Consider the following 24,096-nt stretch of genomic DNA (forward strand, 5'->3'; position numbering starts at 1 on the left):
GCTAAAAAAAAAAAAATCAAAAAACAAAACAAAAAATACCTCCAGAACAGAATTCACACACGCTTTATGTGTTTTTGTTCCTCCAACCCCCACCTCTGCCTCTATGATTCCTCCTACTAATAAAGAACTCAAAACAAGAACAATGATAGGTTTTAAAATACCTGTTTACTAGGAATTCTTTTCTTTATCAGTTGCATAGAAATACCAATTTGATTAACTTGGAATGATTATAAAAGGACTTAGAATTTTCCATGTCTCCCCATGAGGAAGATAGTTTTCTATCACTCCTAAGAGACACAGGTATTCATTCTGTTGCTTCTTCTTAGTTCTTATTTTCATTTGGGTGCATTTAATAGTAAAGGAACTGAAATATATTCAGGACAGTTGAGATTGCTGGATTAATTACAGGGTGATTGATGGGTTTACCTGGCAAATCCCAGACCTACTTGCTTTTCAAAAGCAAACCCTTAATACTAAATCTAATGTGGAGATTCATAACTTGGGCAGACTGTTTTTAGGTCTCTGGCACACACTCTATACTGACACTCTTGTTTTAGGTAAGAGAGGAAGGAGGATTGGCATATACAGTTTTATACCTCCCCTTGTTCTGGAAATTCAGGAGTTAACTTTCTTTTTTTCTTTTGTTATCTTCAACTTGGTTGAAGGCAGGTAGCAAGCACCCCTCTCTAGAGATGGATTCTGTCAGCACTTCAATAGCTCCCTTAAATGAGAATAGTCACATTCAATAGGGGTTGGAGAAAATATAGTACATATTTGCTTGAACAAGAGAAGAGGAAAACATTAACAAACGAGACATGTTCTTTTAAATATACAAAAGCACCAAGTTTTAAAGTCAAAAATGCCTGAATAAGTCTTGCAATATGATGCCGTGTCGCCTGTACTTTGGGTGGGACTCCAGCCTTTCTCCCAGCTGGGCTCTGCTTCTCTCCTGCCAGACAGTCTTCCCCTTGGAAATGTTCTGTTTCTTACCTATTGGTCTCCATTCACACCCTTGAACTACTTTGAGTCTTTCAGGGAAAGGAGGTGATGAAACTTCACTAATCTCTTAACAAAATTCTAGCTATATATCTGTGAACCATAGCTGCCAAACACCTTAAAATCCCATCCCATTTTCCTACAGAATGGGACCTTCTGGAGCGAGGTGTGAAGATGTTTTGCTTTCCGTTTTTCTATATGACAATATCTTTTCTTTTAACCGCCTCTGAATGTCATTGACTTCAAAATTTTGTTGTGTAATTTACACATTTTAATCTTCCTTCTTCTCTTTTTTCCCCCTTTTCTCTTTACTACCTAAAGTCTGTCTTGTCTTGTTAACTGCTCTCTGATACAGTACTGCACCTCTTACCATCTCACTGTGTTACGTTCACCACCAGAGGCTACTTAAGAGACTATGAAGCCTCCAGAGGATTGATTGGTGCATTAGCTCAATGATTCTCACTTGTATTTTATCTGATGCCCTCACTAAGGCTTTCTTTCAAAGCATAGAGTATACTGTCCCTTTTATTTAAATAATATTTAAAAATATCAAGAGCTTCCTTTTGCCACATCAGGAGACCTATTAAGTTGTGAAGAAAAAGGAACAAGAGGAAATCTAGGAATGGCTCTTTTCACCATTAGTTAACAGCTACTGAAAATTCCAAGTCTCTGTTTTTTGTTGTTGTTTTTTTTTATTTTTTTTTCAACATTTATTTATTTTTGGGACAGAGAGAGACAGAGCATGAACGGGGGAGGGGCAGAGAGAGAGGGAGACACAGAATCGGAAACAGGCTCCAGGCTCTGAGCCATCAGCCCAGAGCCTGACGCGGGGCTCGAACTCCAGGACCGGGAGATCGTGACCTGGCTGAAGTCGGACGCTTAACCGACTGCGCCACCCAGGCGCCCCATCCAAGTCTCTGTTTTTAAAACTTCTCAGAACCTCTGATGACTCCCCTAAAGATCCTGATTCCATGGGCATCTTGACCAGTCCAACAGCCCTTGTTTCTAGTTTCATCAAGAACTAAGAGAAGAATATATGTTGTCTAAGGCAGTTTCTTCACACAAGGCATTTTGGAGAACCTATGCCTTTGAAGTAGGTTAAAAAGTGTTGTATGTTTTATCTAGTTGAGACCATATTTAGTTATTTATTTGTTTTTCAATGTTTGTTTTTGAGAGACAGAGAAAACCAGAGAAGGGGAGAGGGGCTGAGAGAGAGGAGGACAGAGGATCCAAAGTGGGATCTGTGCTGACAGCAGCAAGCCTGATGCGGGGCTTGAACCCACGAACTGTGAGATCATGACCTGAGCTGAAGTTGGACATTCAACCAACCGAGCCACCCAGGTGCCCCATAGTTTAGACTATCTTTAAAATACAGTCTGAGGGGCGCCTGGGTGGCGCAGTCGGTTAAGCGTCCGACTTCAGCCAGGTCACGATCTCGCGGTCCGTGAGTTCGAGCCCCGCATCAGGCTCTGGGCTGATGGCTCAGAGCCTGGAGCCTGTTTCCGATTCTGTGTCTCCCTCTCTCTCTGCTCCTCCCGCGTTCATGCTCTGTCTCTCTCTGTCCCAAAAATAAATAAACGTTGAAAAAAAAATTTTTTTAATAAAAATAAAAAAATAAAATACAGTTTGAAATTGTTTATAGAAGGATTAAGTGAAAGTTAGCAAAGTCTATGAAATGTGTTAGTGTCCATTATGCAGCAGTGCCATTCTGAATATGTCCTAAAGAAATAATTTGATAATTGAACCAATATGTATGTTTTGAATAGGATCTTTAATTAAAAAAATTGAAGCTACCTGAAAATAATAGGGGACTGAGTGAATTATCCTCCATCTATATAACGGACTATAAGTAAACATTTAAAAATAATCAAGGTCTCGATTTATCATCATGGAAAGATTTTCACAAGATTTTGCTGAGAGAAAAAACAGCCTATACGATATGATGGTGTTTAACATTTTTTGAGAAAATGTGGTTTATATGAATATTATACATACATTTTATTAGATAGGTAGGATAGATAAGTATGTTAACAGAGATTAAGTAAATGGCAAAATTATGAGTAATTTCTATTTTTCTCTTTCTAGCAATTATTTTTTTAGTGAATATAGCTTAATTTTGAACTTAGTGAAATTTAAACCAAATTTTAAAAAGAAGAGTTTGTCTCAGTAAGGACCCCAAATAAAGACTGAGGAGATGATATCTAAGCTGAGTTTTCAACAGCGTTCTCAAGGTGAATGTGGTTGTTCCCTTTCAAGCAGAAGGAGCAAGAGAGGGGCAAGAGCTGTTAGGTGTTGGAGAGTTATTATAAGGGCATTTATGAACAACTCTGAGTGTGACTGCAATGGAAATAAAGTTGTGTGACAGGCAGGAGGCAAATGTTGAAATACAGCCAGGTGAAAGAGTTTGAATTTTGTCCTGAAGGAATGTGAAGGACTTTTTTAAAAAGAAGACTGACATGATAAGATTGCATTTTTAGAAAGAACACTCTGGCAACACTGTGGAAAATGAATCGGCAACCTATTACAGTACACTGTGCATGAAATGGTGAGGTCCCAGGCTAAAGCAGTGGCAGTGTGCTTGGAAAAACAAGAACCGAGTTTACAGATCCTTAATAAGTAGAAACAGGGCTTAATAGGTTGGAGGCAAGGGTGCAGGTGTCAATGATAATCTCTGGGCTGATAATCTTGGGCTGACTGAGAAAGGGAGAAAGAGAGGAGAACCAGAGATGAGAGCAAGGAGGACTTGGTGCTGCACAGGGTGCACTTGACAAACCCCCATCTCACCCAAGTGGTGATGCCCATAGACAAGCTGCACATCAGAGTCTGTAAGACCCAGGCAGCAGATGTGAACTTGCACGTAGACAGTGTACCTGTGAGAGTGATTATAGAAGTATGTGAAGTGTCCAGTGAGGAGGGGCCAGGAGACAACTGTGTAATCATAATTACTTAGTGTTCTGTTAAAAGAAAAAGAACCCAGAAAGGAGACTGAAATGTATTGAAAGATGGGAAAAAAGAAACTCTTGTCACTGAAGCTGAGGGTCGTGAGAATTTTAAGACTCTGGGGGTTTTTCAACAGTATTAGACTAAAGCTAAGCCAAGTAAAGTAAGGTCTAAATACTGTGCATGGACTTAGCATCCTGAACATCACTGGATATCATCTCAGTGATTTAATGGAGAGGAAAAAATGGAAACCTGATCACTGTGGGTTATGGAATGAAAGACATATGAAGAGATGATTCTTCCAAAAGCCTAGCTACAAGGGTGCCTGGGTGACTCAGTAACTTGGTTAAGTTTCCAACTTTGGCTCAGGTCATGATCCTACAGTTCATGAGTTCGAGCCCTGCATCGGGCCCTGCACTGACAGCTCAGAGCCTGGAGCTCGCTTCAGATTCTATGTCTCCCTCTCTCTCTACCCCTCCCCAACTCAAGCTCTCCCTCTCTCTCTCTCTCTCTCTCTCTCTCTCTCAAAAATCAATAATCATTGAAAATTTTTTAAATAAAAACTTGGCTGTAAGTGGGAAGGGGCAGAGGGGAGAGTGAAAGAGGGAGAGAAAGAGAGGTCAACAGAAGGCTTAAAAAGATTTTGTGGTTTGGGTTTTGGAGGGGAAAACAACAGTAGAATGGGAACATTTAAGGGTAGAGGTGGAAGTGGAGGTAAATGTAATGGATGAGAAAGGAAGCAGGGGATGCAGCATCTAAGCTGTAGTTCAGGAATCAACTATGGAGGATGAAGACTAGCATAGAAGCAGGATCCTAGGCCTTCAGGATGAACAAAGTTGGATGGAAGTTTGAATTTGGAAGAAATCTTGCAGAGTTTTCTCTAAGTAGACTACCAGAACCAAATCATAATTTATATTGTTTCCCCAAAAGAGAAAAGACCCAGCAATTTTTTAATTAAATTTATTTATTTAAATTCAAGTTACTTAACATACAATGTAGTATTTGATTCAGTAGAACCCAGTGATTCATCACTTACATATAACACCCAGTGCTCTTCCCAACAAGTGCCCTCCTTAATGCCTGTCACCCATGTAGCCCATCCCCCCACCCTCCTCCTCTACAGCAACCCTCAGTTTGTTCTCTGTGTTAAAGACCCAGCAATTTTTATGCAGATTACTAGTACCAACATAACCAAGATCAACCAATTAACTTCGGAAATGGAATAAAAAGGACTATGGAAAAATAACAGACAATGGTGAGAGGTATTGAGAGTGCCGAGGAAAGAGCAGTTTGAAATAGAGTAGTCAAAATAAGCCTCATTGAGAAGGTGACTTTTGAACAAAACTGGAAAGAGGTATAGAGACAATATCCAGTACTTAAAGGCTCCCATGGGTCTGTTTGTTCAAGTAATAGCAAGAAAGCTCGTGGTGGCTAGAGAAGAGTCATCAAAAAAAGCAAGAGGTCAGGATCAGGTCAGAGAGGTAATGGCGGTGGGGTGCGGGGGACAGATCGTGTCATAATTGGGATCCACTGTAAAGACTTTGCCCTTTATTCTTTACTCTTAGTAAACTGGAAGGCCAAAGATGGTTTGAACAAAGAATCTAATTTGCATTCTTAAATGATCCTTCTGGCTGCTGTGTTGCTAGTAGATTATAGGTGCAGCAGAAATGGTTGGAAGCAGGGTTGGAAGGGATGAGTTAGAAGGCTGTTGCAGTAAACCCAGCTGAGAAAAATGGCAGCTTGTATCTGGGAGACCACTGTGGTTAAAAGTGGTCAGATTCTGGATATCCTTTGAAGGCAATCCTACAGCATCTCCTGACAGATTGGTTCTGTGGCAGGAGAAAGGACCATGGATGAATCCGTGGGTTTAGGATTTAACACCTGGAAGAATAGCATTGTCATTGCCTGAAACATAAAGGCTTTGGGTACACTCAAGTATTCAAGAGAAGAGCAGTTTAGTTTTAACATGGAAAGTTTGCGATACCTACTAAGACACTGAAGGGGAGATGCCTGGTGGGCAGTTGGAAGCACAATATGGAGCTCCAGAGATACTGCCAAGAAATCTGGTGATAATTTTTTAAAGTTCCGTCTCCAATTCTAGAGGGGAGAGAAGGAGAAAGGTTTGATTTCCTGACGCTCAACCCTTTGTACTCCCACTATGCTTAGACACAGCAGATGGAAGGGGCTCGGTCAACATTTGATAATCAAATAATTCAAGTACATCCTTTACTTCCATGAAGGAAACTCCTTCATCTCTTCTAACTACAGGATATTGGAATATTAAGTATCCAATGGACTGAGTAGTAAAGGCAAGAACAGGTATTCAGAAAATTTTTGAGACAGGCAAAAATGGAACTCAGAAGTGAGTTCTGCATTTGCCCCTCTCCCAGGAGGCTCATTGGGCCAAATCATTCTGAACCTTCTTTTGCAGCTATCTTGGGATAAAACCAGCCCTTAATCTCCTCAAAGGAACTTCAGTTTTCACCCATTGGATTAATTGTTTTAACTAGGAAGTTGATATAGGACAGATTAAAAACTGACATTATAAATCAAGGTCATCTCCAAACAATATATTCAAGTTCTGAATTATTCAGCAAATTTTGACCATCCAGAAAACATTACATTATTTGTTTAATCCCATTTCATTTTCCCCCAAGAGCTCTCTGACTAGGATGTAGTTGTATACAGGTGAAGCTTCAGTTTATCATGAAAAAATGTATTGTAATTCCACGTGAACATAAAGAGAATGTTATCTCTGAAGCAGGAAAATGCCTGTGGCTTCAATCTCTCATTCAACTTGAGCAGTGACCCTGCCATCTTAGCTGTGATAACACTATGAGGAACCGAACTGTATCAGTCAGGGTTATTGCACTGGGCAGCTTCAGAACCCTCTTGACACTGGTTTAATTGAAATAAAGATTTTTTTTTCTTTTACTATCCTGAACATTTCTGTTCCCTTACAGAGGTCAAGCTCCTAAAGTACCAATAGCATCTAAAGAGTCGGGGCCAAGGGGACCAAAACAGAAATTTGAAGTGGCCTCGCCTAGGAGGATCCCATAATGTGAGAATACTCCATTTGCTGTGCCAGCTTCAATACTCTGCTCCTTTTGACTGAGGCTAGCTCCTCTGGCAGAAGAGAAGAATCAAACCTCATCCTCCTGAATCCACTCGTAGTTTGGTTTTGAGGATTTTCTGCTCTGAAACAATATGCAGAGATCTTGGTTACACACTCAGTCCATACTATAAGAAATTATTAGACCTAGTATGTGAGGGGCATGTGTGTGTGCGTGTGTGTGTGTGTGTGTGTGTGTGTGTGTGTGTGTGTTCCCTTGCCTTCCCAAGTAGCATAAACTCCCGAGGGTGGGCTGTGCCTTTTATTTCTACAATAGCTTTATATTTCACTTCTAATACAGCCTACATATGTTATTCTCCATCTCTATTTTATGACTCCTTTCTATTATACTATATTTTCTAAGAGATAAACTGTGGTTTATATTTTTTTATTTCTCCAATAATAACTAGAGTATCAAGTTTCAAACTCTAGACATTCCTTATTGACAATTATTTATGTATTTTTGTGCCAAGTGGTTATTTTACCTTTTGGGAAATTAAAAGTTCCTTTTGTATATTAGGTATCTATATTTCGTCTTTATTGTAGTTTATTTCATCTTCCTCGTAGATGTACAATTTAGGTGAAAAGCCTAGGTGTTCCATTAAAGGTCAATAGTAAATAGAAATAGCTGATATGAGCCTGAGATTGTTACCTCTGCAAAATAAAGTGTAGTCAAGGAAATATACTGTCATCTGGGCATATTTTTTTAATTGCCCCAAATTTAAATTTAAGAGAATGTATTTTCCGTACACGGTTTTAATAAATAAATAATGCTAGAGCCCAGAAAGAAAGTTATGCTGTTGATATTTATTTATGTTTATTTTCCTGAACAGCTATATTTCAAGGGTGAAAGTTTAGTCCATGAGGTGGATATTCTAAAAATCCATAGTGCCAGGGAGAATGCAGCCTTTTGGGTCCTGGGCTGAGTTGATGGCACAGTCTTGTAAAGACCATGGATTCTGGAACCAGCCAGCCTGGATTTGAATCCTAGCTCTACTACTAACTGCAAGGTGACTTCAAAGAAGTCAATGAACTTCTCTGTAGCTCAAATTCTTCATCTACAAGGAGGGTATAATAATTATAGCTACCTCATAAGGCATGAGGAGTTAAAGACTTAAGGTATGAACAGTGTCTGGCACAGAATGAGTACCATATAAGTGTTAATTACTATTATTCACTAAGACTCACAAATTGAATATGTTCATCGGAGATGAGTAACTGCAAATTCTACTTGCTTTTCGGGAAGCTGTAAAGATTGAACATGATAAATGACCAGAACAGTGAAGTTGCAAGTAGTTGGGGATCAGCTCTCTGAAGAAAGAGATTTAGAAGGAATTATACAAATTCTAGACGGGACTTCTGAGGTGGAGAGGGAAGTTAAGTATAGAAAAAATATCTCTTCAACGGTCTTAATTTTAGAAAATTGATCTGCAGAACCAGACTGGGCTAATATTAGAAGAACTCAATCAATCTTCACAAAAGATCACAAAAATAAACAGAATGTACTCTCTTACTTAGTATTTCTTTCTCTCTTAAAACCCACATTTGCACACACACATGCTGACACACACATACACATGTGCCCAGTGATGACATTCAGTAATGAAATTTCAACAATTTTGAAGTCATTAAGGTAAAGTGAGGAGATAGATTGTCATCAAGCGTCACTTTTCTGCGAGAACAGCTCATAAAGGCGGTATCTTTAAAGACAAGAAATAAAGCAGACAGCTTTCTCTCCCTCTAATTTCTGATGCTATGGTTATGAAGAGTGTGCTTTTCATATCTTTTTAAGTGTAATAAAAAAATAATGAAATGGAACACATTTTCCTGGAGTGCAGGAAAAAACTACAAGTTCATGTAAATACGAATATGCTGAGTTAAAAGAATGAAAACTTGGTTCTCACAGCATCTGGATCACAATTTTAAAATTATAAATTAAAAAAATAATCCCTGCATGGGGGCCATTCTCAACAAATTTTGTTTGTTTTCATATCTTTAAAAACTTGTCAAATCTTTTTCTTTCTCTTTTGTTCCCTCTTCTCTTCTTGCTTCTTTAATGAAGTCATCACTGCCGTCTTCTCCTTGATAATTTTTGACAAGTGTATAATTAGAAAATGTTAATGATATATTAGAGGGAGAAAATAAGAACTGATAATCTGGATAGAATTCATTTGACATAAATTGAGGAAAAGTTAGAGCTCAAAAATATGAATGAAATTTACTAATAAAGAATAAGTAAATATCTTTTAAAGGACTTTTAAATTGGAAGGGAGACAATTCTAAATCCCACTTCAATTTTAGAAGATGTTTTTTATAAAAATTCTAGTTTATCCAATAGTTCTCAACTTGTACACCCTTAAAGTTAAAGAAGAAGAAGAAGAAGAAGAAGAAGAAGAAGAAGAAGAAGAAAAGAGAAAAGAAAAAAGGAAAGAAAAGAAAAGAGAAAAGAAAGAAACAGCAACCACTTGAGATGAATTAGTACAGGCTAGCAACAAAAAAGAAATAAAAGACCATCTTCCTTCTTGAGGGATGGTGAAATAGAGTGTGAGTCTGACGAACATTTAGAGATGAGGAGAATGATTAAATATATGACGTTTCTCCTAGAAGCTGAAAGTATGTTCATAGTTATGATTTCACATTGTTATCTTCACATTGGCCTGTAAAGTATATGAAACATATCTTCCTATCACTACTTAATCATGAAATCCTAAAGTATAAGGACATAAATGAGTTATTCCAAGGGGCACCTGAGTGGCTCAGTCAGTTAATCAGTCAGCTGAATCTTGGTTTCAGCTCAGGTCAAGCATGATCTCACTGTTCACAGTTCGAGTGCCACATCAAGCTCTGTGCTGACACTGCGGAGCCTCCTTTGGATTCTCTATCTCTTCCTCTCTCTCTCTTTCTGTGTCTCTGTCTCTGTCTCTCTCTCTCTCTCTGCCCTTTCCCCACTCATGCTGTCTTTCTCAAAATAAATAAACTTTAAAAAACAAAAACAAAAACAAAAATAAATGAGTTATTCCATGATACAAGACTGGAACTAGATGGAAATAGGAACTCATTAATTTTTGAGAGCCTACTAAGTGTTGGGCAAAATGCTTATTCATTTTCCAGTGAAAGCCTTCCAATCTACTGGGATCAATTTATTCTTTAGGATTAAAAGAAAGCCCAGACTCCCATCCCATACACAATGTATTCTGCAATATCACTGGGAATTTGGGGGCCTTTATTGATGCCCTTAACTTCACCCTTTCAACTAAATTCTCAATTATCCCTTTACATCTCACTTTTGTACATTGTCACCTTGATTCCTTCAGTTCCCCAAAGCAATATTCATATAAGAATGCATAGCAAGACTTTACTAATGTTTCAAGTATAATGAGATGTTGGGTAGATGATCACGCTGTACCAACATACGAAAAAATTAAAAATAAGACTAAAATTTGCATAATAGAATCTATATTCTTGAAGAAGCCACTGTTTAGTCTTTTTGATAATTATTTCCAGAAGCTCAGACCACTTCTAGCTAGCCAGTCTAGTCTGCAAAGACTCAGAAATTCCACTAGTAGGTATTTCTTTAAGAGAAATTAAAAATACACGTTCATAAAAGATCTGTAGAAAATGTTTAGGGAAGCTTTATTCATAGTATCACCAGCAGTAAACTGAAGGTAATTAGTGGCTCACCAATATACTTCTGATATAAGAAGCCCATTCTGGGCTTCTGTGTAGAAACATATATAAACAATTCAGAGGAGGACTATAAAATTATGATGAGTTGGAACCACTGAAAGAGAACCGAAATGGTAATTAAATGAGTGGGAGGAACACTCCAGTTCTCCAGCATACTACAGGTTTCCCATGAGTGGCATTAAACCCTTCTGTGGTTTGTCTGATAGCTCAGCCAGTTTGTTTCCTTCTAATTTCCAAGATCTGCCAATCCGAAGCTCAATACTATCCTCTGTATCCAAATTTCCAACTTGGAAAATGAGACGAACTTAATTTTGGGAATTTTTTTCTGCATGTGAATTCACTCTGATTCTTAAAATCTTATGTTCCCTTCACTTGAGAATGTTGTCAAGTTTGCCTTTTGGAGAGTGAAAAAATATAAGATTCATGTAGACATGAATTCAAGTCCTCTTCTGACTATCTCTTAATTTGGGGACATCAATTAATTTCTCTAGCCCCAGTTTTCTCATTTATAAATCATGGATAAGACTCTCTCCTTGGTTCTGGAAAGAATGGATTGGACAATAGCTGTAAAGATGTTAGCATATACCCAGACTATAGCGAGGATTCCAACAATGCTAGCCATTACCTTGAATATAAGTCACTAGCCTTTCCTTTCCTACTGCCCAGGATATAAGGGGTCAGTTAGATGATTAGTTGTTTTGAGATTTAAACACTGAAAAATTAAAAAACGAAGTACAGAAATACATTAACAGTTTTTCTAGTTTATATATTCCCAAATGGTAATAATCGTGTAACTAGTAATTAATGAAATTCTTTAATTCTGAGGTAGTTGGCACAGTGTCTTGCACCTTCATATTGGCTAGGAGTTGTGTAGAAAGAAGACAACCTAGAATTTATGTTGAAAAGAAGGTAACTCAGATGTAAAGGAAAAAGAGGTCAATGAAGAACAGCAATCTTAGCCAAGTTCTGAATCCAAAGTTATTCAATCCAACTGGATTATACTGCTGCACACGGATAGGGTTGACAGGTCCTTAAAAAGTGACACTTCGATTCGGTTTTGTGCCTTTTAAAATTGCTTTGGGAAAAAACTGGTCTTCAAATTTGTGTCTTCCCCAATCTACATCTTATTCCCCTTGGGGTTCTTTTTCTGTTACTACCTTCACTCCTATTCATCTTCCCCTGCCTCATATTGCAGCCAGAACTTTGCTTCAGAAGCAAGCTTCATTGAATGCTACATAAAATACCTTTTCATACAGCATACAGCTTATTCCCACAGATGTCATGGTAAATGGACCAATTGCTCTAAGTTTCCTTTTGAACTGTATTTTCAAAACCCAAATAATACATCTAAGTTTACTATAACATTTTGAAGCAACTTTTCTCTTTAGCTGGTATGTTCTGATGTTTTCTTTTTAGATTTTTTCCTTTCTCAGTACAATGAAAGCTCTATCCTTGTTGACACCATTTTTCTATAATGCAAACCAATAACTTATTTTTGATAATGGTGAGTTTGTCATTTAGCAATTTCTCCTGACATTCATTATTTTCCATAAGAAAAAAAAAGCCTTATGAAGATTCATTAAAATTAGGTAACATTGACTCTTTCTTATATCCCACCACATAGCCAATCATTGTGGGCCAAGTATTTCTCACATACTATGAGAGTATAGCATTGGCTTCCAAGCCATGGGGATATCTCAGTTGCCCATGCCAAAACATCCATAGTCTGGCAAGGAGTCTGAGGTCAGATTTGTAGTTTGTCTAATGAGATTTATGATTCTGTTATATTTCTTGACTCAGCCCCTGTTTCTGTAAAGAAATACTTAAATGGAAGTTACCTCCTAGCTGGGAGATGACAACTGGGTCAATACCAGAAAGGCCTCTAGTGGGATCTAGTCTAATTAGTATCCTCAGAAGAAATTGGAAGGAGTGACTTTTACCCAGACAGAAGCCTTGTGCCCACATACATCTGCATTATCCTCTATGACCCCAGATTCCCTGAGAAATGTGGACAAGACAGAATCTTAGAAACCAAAGATAAGTTTTTATTCACCATCCCCCAAACATTAAATGATCCACTATATTTCATCACAGTTACTTTAACGATGAAAAATACAGAATATTTGCAAACCTATCATGGGTGGGTGTGTTCACTTTGCCCTTTGACAAATGCTAATTTAACAGCTTATTTGCACAGGAAACATCTGAATGCACTTGTGATTTCCAAATTCTTATTTCTAAACAATGATGATTTACTCATTACTTCTTTTCTAAAATCTCTGAGTGAAGTGATCACAGAGGTTATCTGGTCCTTAGTGATGTCTCCAGGAAGCAGCAGACATCAGTCTGCATGGGGAATTCTCTTTCACTATTGTCATCGTCATCGTTGTCACTGTTGTAGTCGTCATCATCATCATCATCATCACCACAAAGTTTATTGAGAACTTTCTATGATCCAGGAAGTTTTCTCATCCTGTCTCATTTCTCTGTCTCCCTTCACAGTGTGGTTACAATTCCATTGGGCATCTCTCTTCATTTATGGTATCAGCATTGAACACTGTCAACATTTTGATGGACAAGACCAGAAGGAAGTGGGGCTATTTGCCTCCTTTGTTCTAGACACAGTAATTTTCTTCAGGTAACCTAGGACCATACTACTTGTATAGGCATCCTCCATATAATTACAAAACTTGATCATTGGGTCACAGTTGTCCTTCCTCAAGAATTTTTTTTTTCAACTTTTTTTTTTTTTTTTTTTTTTTTTTTGGGACAGAGAGAAACAGAGCATGAACGGGGGAGGGGCAGAGAGAGAGGGAGACACAGAATCGGAAACAGGCTCCAGGCTCCGAGCCATCAGCCCAGAGCCTGACGCGGGGCTCGAACTCACGGACCGCGAGATCGTGACCTGGCTGAAGTCGGACGCTTAACCGACTGCGCCACCCAGGCGCCCCAAGAATTTTTAAATGTCCTGCAAAACAGGACTTTAGGTGAAAGGCCTAAAGTGTGCCCATTGGAACCGGCTCTCAGTTTTAAACTGATCTCTTCATCATTGCTCTTTTCAGAGTCCAGGTCTTTAATCAGACACAGATCCAGTGTATAGTCTCCATGCATATTATATATATACACATACATATTCTCATGATGTCATCTCATTAATGACTTCTTGAAATATAGTGTTGTAGTATGTGCTGCAGGACCCAGTGCATTACATATTCTACATTTTCCTTCTAATCTAGCACCTCTAAAAAAGAAAAAAAAGAATGTTAACATAGTTTTTGCACCTTTTTAAAATATAGGTTATTTTTGCAACTAGTATTCCAATATAATTATCCTGTTTTCAGAAGAATCTGGCCTTGTATTCCCATCATCACCAGGGACAGCATGCTCCTTTCAGTGAAATGCAGTGAACATTATTAGCCTTGTCTATTGTTGACATACCTAAGTTGAACTAACTTATTTCTGTATATGCCTTATTTGTATCATTAATTTTGCTTTAAGTTCCCGATTATCTCTGAGCAAAAAGTATGCTATTTGAATCATTTTATCAGAAAGGAATTATGTGCTGTCTTTCTTCAAATTTTTTGCTGGAAAATATTAATTATTTATATTTTGCAGAACATTTTAAAACTGCACTTTCTTTCCCAAATGTTACATTATAATAAATCACAGTCCCTAATACATTGTATAATCTTAAATTCAGTTTTACTATTAAATTAGTAGGGTGTTGTTGATAGGTTGCTTTTTGCATTTCCCATTTTCTTTTTTTAGTGAGATATAATTAACATATTACATTGTATTGGTTTTAGGTGTAACAGCATAATGCCAATCATTTTCAATGAATGGATTTGGTTAAGTGCTTTCATTATGGCTCCTACCTCAAAAAGAAAGGCATCTTGTGGCAGCTCTATTGCAGTAGATGAGCATTTCTTTGATCACCTCCCAACTGGCAAATGTATAGAACGATTGAACTGCTGCTCTCAATACAGTTTTTAAACTAATTTGTTAAACTCCAAAAGAGGTATTAACCATCACAACATTTGAATTTTATTAGCTGTCTTTTACCCTACCTGAATATCTTTTGCTCTGCCAACTTTACTCATACATCAGTCTCATCTGAACTCAGATAACTTTTGGTAAGTTTGGTCTGAAGAAATCTACTAATCTCCAGAGGCCAGTTTATAATGGGAATTATTGGGTAAGCCAGTGTTGGCATTTGGTTCAGTCCATTTCCCAGTCTTAAGGAGATAATACAAGTTTGCATGTACGTCTACTTTTATTTAATCTTTTAAAAAGTGTTTAATACAGTCATGCTTGATGATGCGGCACAATACCTAAAGGCTGGTATTAAGATATGTTTCTGATCCTCTGAAAAGCTTTTCTGACTCAGTAGGCTGTGAACATTCACAATAGCCCTAAAGGCAATCCTCTATGAGTTATTGTAGGTTGATAACTGCACCTGGATTATCCGTAGCAAAGAAAATTCGCGACATGCTTTCTAACAGTCCAGTCAGTGGAATAGTATGGGATAAGAATCGTCTGGTGGACAAGATAGATGATACACCAGCCCATATAAAATATATTTCATATAAAAGACCTTCATTAATAATACTGATATAATCATATTAGAATCCTTTGCTGAAGCAATCTCAAATTATGTAAATGGAGCAAGGTACAAAAGAGCAAGTAAAATCATTTGCAACTTAAAAGTATATTTTGTGAGGGCATAATATCCTTGTGTTCAAATTCATATTACAAAAAACATGGGCTTATAGCATCTGAATTATGAACTGAGAACAAAAGTAGATGATTTGGTTTAAGTGAAACATAAAACTAATTTATTTGAGAAAGAGATAATTGCAGATAAGAAAGTAGTGTTTGCTACCCCTCACCTCCAACCCCAGTCAAAAAAGAGTGTCAAATAGTGATTCTATATTGTATCAACATCAAAAACTATTGTAGACTTCTGTGTTGGTCTAAGAGCTCAGAATTAAAATATGTCTTTGTACTGAAGAAAACAAGCATATCTACTTTGTTTCCATAAATTTACAAATTCAAAAATTAAAATATAAATGTTTTTAACACAAACAATAGTTGCCTAAAATACAGTATTTTTAAATTAAACTTTCCACTGAGAGATAATTGTAGATCACATGCAATTGTGAAATAATGCAGAAAGATCCTGTATACCCTTTACCCAGGTTCCCCCAGTGGTAACATCTTGCAAACTATAGCACAGTATCACTGAGAGGATGGTGACTGCTGAACTTCTATCAGATAAGGATCCATCGTGATGCCTCTTTACAACCACATCCACCTGTGGCTCCCACCTAACTTAATCCCTGGCAACCACTAATCTGTTCTCAATTTCTATAATTTTGTCATGCCAAGAATGTAATATAAATAACATCATATATTATATAACCTTTTAGGATTGGCTTTCTTCACCCAGCATAATTCTATGGATTTTCATACAGGTAGCTGCATATATATCAATAGTCCTTTCCTTTTATTGCTGAGTAGTATTCCATGATGTGAACATATCACTGTTTCTTTAACTACTCACCTACTTAAGGACATCTGGGTTGTGTCCAGTTTTTGTCTATTATGGATAAAGCTGCTATAAACATAAGTGTACAGTTGTTTGTGTGAACACGTCTTCATTTCTTTGGGGTAAATGGCCATGAGTGCAATTGCTGGGTTGTATTGTAGTTGTATGTTTAGTTTTAAAGGAAACCCACAAACTGTTGTTTTAAACTGGGGTACATAAATATTTCCCTCTTTCTGCTTTCAAGATTTTTGTGTCTGATTTTTCAAATTTTGACTGTCATGCATCTTGGTGTGAATTTCTTTGGACTTACCCTGTTTGGGCTTCACTCAACTTTTTGAATATGTAATTTCACATCATTTGTCAAATTTAGGAAGTTTTCAGTCACTATTTTTTTTAGTACTTTTTTAGTACTGCTCTATTTTCATTTCAGGACACCAATGACACATATGTCATCTGTTTTACTATAGTTTCAAGGGTCCCTGAGGCTCTGTTCATTTTTTTCAATCTACTTTTTTCTCTCTTGTCCATATTGGATAATTTCTCTTATTCTGTGAATTCAAATTCATGGATTCCTTCTTGTCTTCTCCATTCTGTAGTTCAGTTCTGTTGTTGTTGTTATTGCATCTTTTTAGCTCTAAATTTTCAATCTGGTTCTTCTTTAGTTCTATTTCTTTACTGAGACTATTTTTAAAATTTATTTCAAATGTGTTCATAAATTGCTTGTTGAAGCATTTTTATGAAAACTACTTTAAAATATTTGTCAGATAATTCTAACATCTCTATCATCCAGCTCTGTGTTAACTGCAACTGATTGCCTTTTTTCATTCAGCTTGAGATCTTCCTTATCAGCATGTCGAACTTTTACATTGAAACATGGGCATTTTGGGTATTATGAGACTCTAGACCTTTCTTAAACCTCCTGTTTTAGCTGGTTTCTTCTGAAACCACTCTGGCAGGTGAAGGAGAGATGATACTCATCACTTCCAAGTGGGATAGAAGTCCAGTTCCCCACTCATCTTCCTTTGAAACCACAGAAGGGGAAGGGCTTCTCATTAAGGCTGGGAGGCAGTGGAAGTTCCTGCCCCCCACTTGGCCTTCAGTAATATCTCCAAGGTTGGGAGGGGTAGCAATGTCTTGTTACTGCTGTCAGGTGCCTTTGTCTGACACCATGGAGATAGAGGATTGCCCTCATTACTTCTCAGCATTGGTAAAAATTCTGATTCTCCACTAGATCTCCCTGACACCACCTGAGATGTGCCTCCATACTACAGAGTGAGGTTGGAAGCTAGATTCCCCCCGTGGTCTCTAACTGACACTAAGGAGAGGGTCTTCCTCCTTTCTGAAAAAAATGCAGGTCCAACTTTTCTGCCTGACTTCTCAGACACTGCAGCATGGGGGTGTCTTGACATCCCCCCCCCCACTCTTTGTTCCTGTGGTTGGGGAATGGAACTACAGTTTTTTTTCCGTGATGTTGGCCAAAGAAGAGCTATTATCATCTTAACATTATGTCTTACTAGGCTGTCTTTTTCCTGGTCATTTGGCTAGAGAAAGTAGGCTTTTATTGGGGCTTTTTGATCTGTGCCTGCTGGCATTTCTGAGTTGTGAGCTTCTTCAGCTCCAGATCTGGTATATATGAGATGAAAGAAAAATAGGGAACTCATTCCCATGTTTTTCCTTGGGTCTCAAAGTTTCTAGGAGTCTACATTCTTTCCACTTTTCAGTATCTTCCTATATGTGTTATATATAAAATGTCTTATTTTTTTCAGTTGCACTTTTAGTGACACTAGGGTTAGAGACAACTATGTGTACTCCAACTTCCTGGAAAGAGAAATCCAAAAGATAGTATTTTAAAAACTAAGGTTGTTACATTTTCAATTACTACAATTGAATCTTTTTTTAAGTACTTACCAAAAGGCTTTGGTTTCCTCTTATCTATTAGCTTCTAAGTGAATTTCTGGGACATGCAATCATAATTTGGTTTGTAGATACAAAAAAGAATTTTAATCTGATTAGTTATAGAGAGAAAATATCATTTCCTTTCAACCAGTAATGATATCAAGATAATATGAATTCCCTATCAGGTGAATTAGAAGTGAACAAATCATATTAGATGTATCAAGGTGAAAAGATGAATAAAAATAAAAAGATTTAGGCTTAGCTCTGCTTTGAATGCCAAAGACTAAAACAACTGGAATGTTTTGTTTTGTTTTGTTTTGTTTTGTTTTGTTTTGTTTTGTTTTACATAAGTGGATAATTGTATGTTTGCCTAGTATAATACCACTGGTATCTTTCATTGTTATTCTAGTTATATTTAAGTAAAGAATAAAATAAAATGATTTTATTTTATTTTTTAATTTTAATGTTTATTTTATCTTTAAGAGACAGACAGACAGACAGAGTGGGAATAAGGGAGGGGCAGAGAGAGGAGACACAGAATCCAAAGCAGGCTCCAGGCTCTGAGCTGTCAGCACACAGCCCGATGTGGGGCTCAAACTCATGAACTGCGAGATCAGGACCTGAGCCGAAGGCGGATGCTTAACTGACTGAGCCACCCAGGTCACCCAAATAATTTTTTTAATTCCATGTACTCTGATATACTTTGACAACATGGGTCATTGTTCCCTGATTTGGGCACCATTATTCCCTTCCCATTGCCCAAACTCCTCTGAATGGAGCTGTTTGCTCCTCCCTGAACATAATTTACATCTTCCCAGAGTTTTCCTAGGTCCTGCTGGGAAGACTATCTAAAACAGTGGCTCTAACTTGGGGCAATTTTATCCTTTAAGGGACATATGGCAATGTCTGCAGACATTTTGGATTTTCTCAGTTGTCAAGTGGATTGATTGTAGGATGTTTCTGGAGAAGCATCCTATAATTCACAACAGATCTTACAAAAAAGTATTTCCCAGCCCAAATGTCAATGGTGCCAAGGTTGAGAAACTCTGGCTCAGTTTGTCTTTGTAACCCACATAGCAATTATAGGTATTGCACATTATAGGAAGCATTTGGAGTTACAAATGATTTGAAGCCCCTTTCTGTAGGTAAATTTTTTAAATTGCCATGGAGTAAGAATTAAATTATAAATTTATATGGTATAGGAAAATTGGAAGATAACAGAGGCTTATGAATCTTGATTAATTTGGGGGGAACTAATTTCCATTTGTATTTAGAGGTGACCAATTTAAAAGCTAAAGTTCTCTTAATCAGCAAGCTTTTGTAATGAAATGCAGCAGGATTTACTTTTATATCAAAGGAGCTCCCCTGATAGTTAAAGAATGCAACTGAATACAATTAAAAGATCACTGGTAAGCAGAATACAGGGCCTTGGCTGCATTCTGGGAGAGTAGTACAGTTAATAATCTAGAATCTAGTGACACTTTAATGAGAAGCTTAAATTTATTGGCCCTGGATCTCAGAATTTATCAATGCTTTTTACCTAGAATTTCATTTAGAAGTAATAAGTGATGAGTGAAGATCAAAAGAAAAGTTTGTGACTAGGAAAAAGTTGCTTTATAGATAATTCAAGTAGTAAGTATTTAAAACTGAAGAGATAAACTATTGATAAATGGATAGAATTTAGTCAAGGATGATAAGGACTCCCTGTGGAAGAAGGGAAGGAGCTATATAAGCAGTACCCAAGGGATTTAACCAAAACTCATCACAGTCAAATCCAAGTACTAGTGACAGAGTACCCATGGGACTGGCTCACTCAATGATTAGAGCATTTTCATGGATCCTGTTGGATGAAAGATTAAGAAATGTTAGTATAGTCTATTTTTTTTTCAGTACCCATGAAAATGTTCAAATTGTGTGATTTTGTTTGGTCAAATCAAAATCTAAGCTAAAGCTGTTCTTAATACCACCCTATACTCTAAAAATAAGCCTATAAAAATGACGATCCTGATGATTCTATTATATAAGGAAACAATTCTTACTACCACTATTTTATTGCCAATTGCAACATACCATTTAAAGAGAAAAATGATGATTTGATGATTTTCCTTTTTTTTTAAGTTTAGTTATCTATTTTGAGAGAGAGAGAGAGAGAGAGAGAGAGAGAGAGAGTCACAAGTAGGCTCCACACTGTCAGCACAGGGTGTGACTAGGGCTCAATCTCACAAAACATGAGATGATGACCCGAGCTGAAGTCAAGAGTCAGATGTTCAACCGACTGAGCCACCCAGGCACCCCAATGATTTTTCTAAGATATGCTTTAAAAAAAAGGAAAGAAAAGAAAACTACTGCTAATATATTATTGGTATTCTTCTGTAGTTCTCCATGATGTGTACTGGTTCAGATACTAAATCTGGGGGTGGGAGGAGTGGGGGTATACATCCCCTCTCACCCAGCATTTGAAAACAAAAGCCCTTGAAGAATATGTTGCAGGGATCTTCTTCCTCACCCATTCCTCCTCCAAGCGGGTCACTACTTCTATGCCAGGATAACCACTGTCTTATTCTATGCCAGTTCGCTTTGGAATAGAGCTAGAGTCTGCCAGAATATGCCTTTCTACCTCAAATCCAAATTATAGATTTTCTAAAGTCTCTCTTTTAACCGGACCCTTCTTTCTCTCCAGATAATACTGTGCTCATTAAATACCTATCAGCGTGCCCTCTGACTTAAAGTGTTCCACTCACATCTTCCAGGAAGATCACTGTCAGCTAATGAAAAACAATTTCATTTGGCTCCTCCCAGCAGCTCCTTTTTGCCCTGTGACTTAGCTTCCTAATGGGAGACCACAGCCTTTCCTCATGTTCCCTTCCCCATGCCAAATATTACCATATACTCTCAGTTCTCAGCCAGGTCAATGCTTTTCTGAAATATCATTGAGCATAATCTTCATCACTGTTCCATCCTTTCTGGAATCCCCCAAACAGAATTATGGGGAGGGGGGAAATTCCACTATTAGGAAATTATATTAGTTTTGCATACTTTTACCAGCATTCATAATTTCACTAAATATTCTACTGATATGAAGGAATACAAAACCACTCAATCTGAGGGAATAGATATCAAAGAACTTTGAGGTGTTCCTTAACAATTTCAGTGAGCAAAGACTTCTTTGACCATAAAGACCTTTTTGCAGTATGTTTTGGAAAGGATGATGTGATTTGTGCTATCCTGGATTCAGTGCATCACGACGTATCTTACCTACAGGTACCCACGCCATCGCTTTGTGTAACATGTCAACCTGCTTGTGCTTGGTGTGCCCTGGTTCCTGTTACAGGTCTAAATAAGTGTTTTTTTTTCCATGCAACATGCCACTGAATCTTAATATTTTTTCCCTCAAAACATTTTTCTGTTAGTCGGTGAGAGTCCAATTTTAGAATCTAAGGCTCTTGGCTAATGAAAGTAAATTAGAAGTTGATTGGCACAAATGCAAATGTTATTCCTTTAATAATGACCATAATTTTTTTCCCTGTACCTAAAATAACATGTTTTAGATTGCCTGGCAATGAACAAATCTTGCACATAAATGCAGTTCAGAGACAAAGAGAACAATGCATTTATTTATAAGGAAAATAGATGTCACTTGAATCAAGAGTCCACACTGGAGTCAAGGTTCAGTATGAGAAACCATCATTTTGGAACATTGTCTCTAGTTATACACTGCCTGCCATTAAGCCACTACCCAGTGAGGTCCAGTACCATTGTCTTTGCTTCCTGTCTAAAGCATCTTTGTTTTGTTTCAGCTGGCAGGGTTCATCTACGCCTGTTATGTTGTGAAATGTATAACTGAAGAAGAGGACAGCTGTAAGTATTAAAGCTCTATTCTGTTTCTTTCAAGTTCAAAGCATCTCCTTCACTGCCTCCTACCTAGCCTTCTTACTTCTCAGACAGTATCCCCCAACACAACATTGGAACAAGGAATAAACCTTTTGTATCCATTGTGATAAAGTGTTTTTGTAAAAATATCCAACATATTGAAAAAATGGAGAAGCACCCATTTTGAAAACATTTCAAAAACATTCTTTAATTTTACTAAATGCATTTTTAAAGATTTATTTCTCTTATAACAATTCTAGTAGAGAATAAAGAGGGGAAATTGAGGACAGGAATGATTTTTAAGTGTGGTTAATTTGACTGTTTTCTTTTTAGAAACCCTTATTAGGTATTAATGCCTAATCAGTTTCACCCAGGACTAAAAATCCCAATAATCAACAGTTTGGAATAGTTCCTAAACTTTTCAAGAACTGACTTCAGACTAATTTAAGAAATGTGTCTTCAGGAAACCAAATGCTCATATTTCCTTTTTGTTCCTACAATTTGATCCAAATGGCTATAACTCTCTGTCAGAGTCCCAGCATTGAGTCCTATTTGTAGCTCTAGAGTTTAGACCTGGTACCATCTTACAAGCCTGTAAGTGGCTTCACTGTGTTTTGCTCTTCTAAACATGCCAGATGGAAGGTTTCACTCCTTCCTTGCCCCTTAAGGATCTGAAATAGGAGGATTGGAAAAACATTCTATTCTCTTGGTACTATCATGAGTACTTGCCTATGCAGCTATATTTACTCTGAGGAAAAAATCAAAGTTGGGGATATTTTTTTTTCATTTCCAAAAATATTCATAATGGTTGGGATTTCAAGATGGAAAAGATGAGATCCACTGCTCTGTTACAGGATAATTTGAGGAAAATTCCAAAGAGAGATATGTGTTTCTTCTTCACTTTCCAATCAACCTTTTTCCTAATCTTGCCCCCCACCAGTCTTTCCTTCACACTGATATGAATGTGATTTTTCTAAAGTATATTTCTGATTACATCATGCTTTTTTCATAAACTACCTGCCAATTGATTTGCCATCACGCTATACAAAATAAAGTCCAGACTCCTTACTCTGTTATGACCATTTTTCTACTGACTCGTTCATGCTCACTTTTCTAATCTTCTCTGGAAATGCAGATACAATTCAGTCATATTAGTCTGGCTGCTCTGTCCCCAATATGGCAGGCTGTATATGCCATGGCGCTTTTTCATCTTTTGCCTGGGATCACCTTACTCTCACATCAGCTACTGAACAAATATCTATTCATCTTTCAATCTATTCATCACCCATGCTCAAGGGTGTCTTTCTCTGTGAAACCTTTCCTGGTCCCCTTCCTATTTCCCCACAAGATACACTCTATGGAATTTTATTATACTTACATGTTTAGATGTTGGTTTTTCATGACTAGATGGTGACTTACAAGAAAGGAGGAAGCAGTGTCAGGCCATTAATTTAGAGGAGACACTTTTTCAATCACAGTAATACATGGTAAAATCAGGAATATGTAGCACATAGTTTGTGATTCATTGTGTTAAAAGAAATAATGGTCCTTTCACTAAAAGAGCATTTGTATAACACTCCTCAGTAAATCAAGTGCTATATCATGCTTTGGAGATTTTAAGATTAGTAATACACAAGCTTTTACCTCTAGTAAGTCACCATCTAGTCGGTGGGTTAGATATGAACAACTTGTTTATTTGTATGTCCACATAGACGGATGCTTACCTTAGATAATCATGGCACTACTAAAAATCCTGGAGAAGATGCTCATTTGGGCCAGTTCTGTGTCCAGTTAGGTTTATTTATTATGATCATTTAGACATGGGAGTAAATGATGAGTGTTGAGTACAATGCTTTGGATTGATATTTCCCTTGTATTATCCTTGCCTTCATCATCTGTCTGAATACTCACCTACAGACCCTGCCTAGTACACATGAATTCCAATGCTCACAAGTAAAAAAGATCTGAAATTTCTGTCTAATTTCTATCTAATTTCTCAGAAGGTAAGGCCTGAATTATGGGAGAAGTTTAATGTATAGGTAAACAG

The 24,096-nt window shown here is 37.3% G+C and overlaps 1 protein-coding gene across 5 annotated transcripts in view; it reads left to right on the top strand.

Moving 5' to 3' along the window:
• Positions 1-24,096, top strand: part of NKAIN2 (sodium/potassium transporting ATPase interacting 2) — a 996,706-nt gene that overhangs the window by 949,887 nt on the left and 22,723 nt on the right. For all 5 annotated transcript variants that reach the window (XR_005790022.1, XR_005790023.1, XR_005790024.1 and 2 more), the window contains one exon: positions 21,977-22,037. Coding sequence is in view for 2 of the 5 variants with exons in the window: in XM_040474539.1 (XP_040330473.1) it covers positions 21,977-22,037 (61 nt within the window). In the remaining 3 variants the exon portion in view is untranslated. The remainder of the gene's footprint in view (positions 1-21,976; positions 22,038-24,096) is intronic.

This window comes from Herpailurus yagouaroundi, unplaced genomic scaffold (genome assembly GCF_014898765.1).
Source record: "Herpailurus yagouaroundi ecotype Mexico unplaced genomic scaffold, PumYag 139, whole genome shotgun sequence".
NCBI classification, from domain to species: Eukaryota; Metazoa; Chordata; class Mammalia; order Carnivora; family Felidae; genus Herpailurus; species Herpailurus yagouaroundi.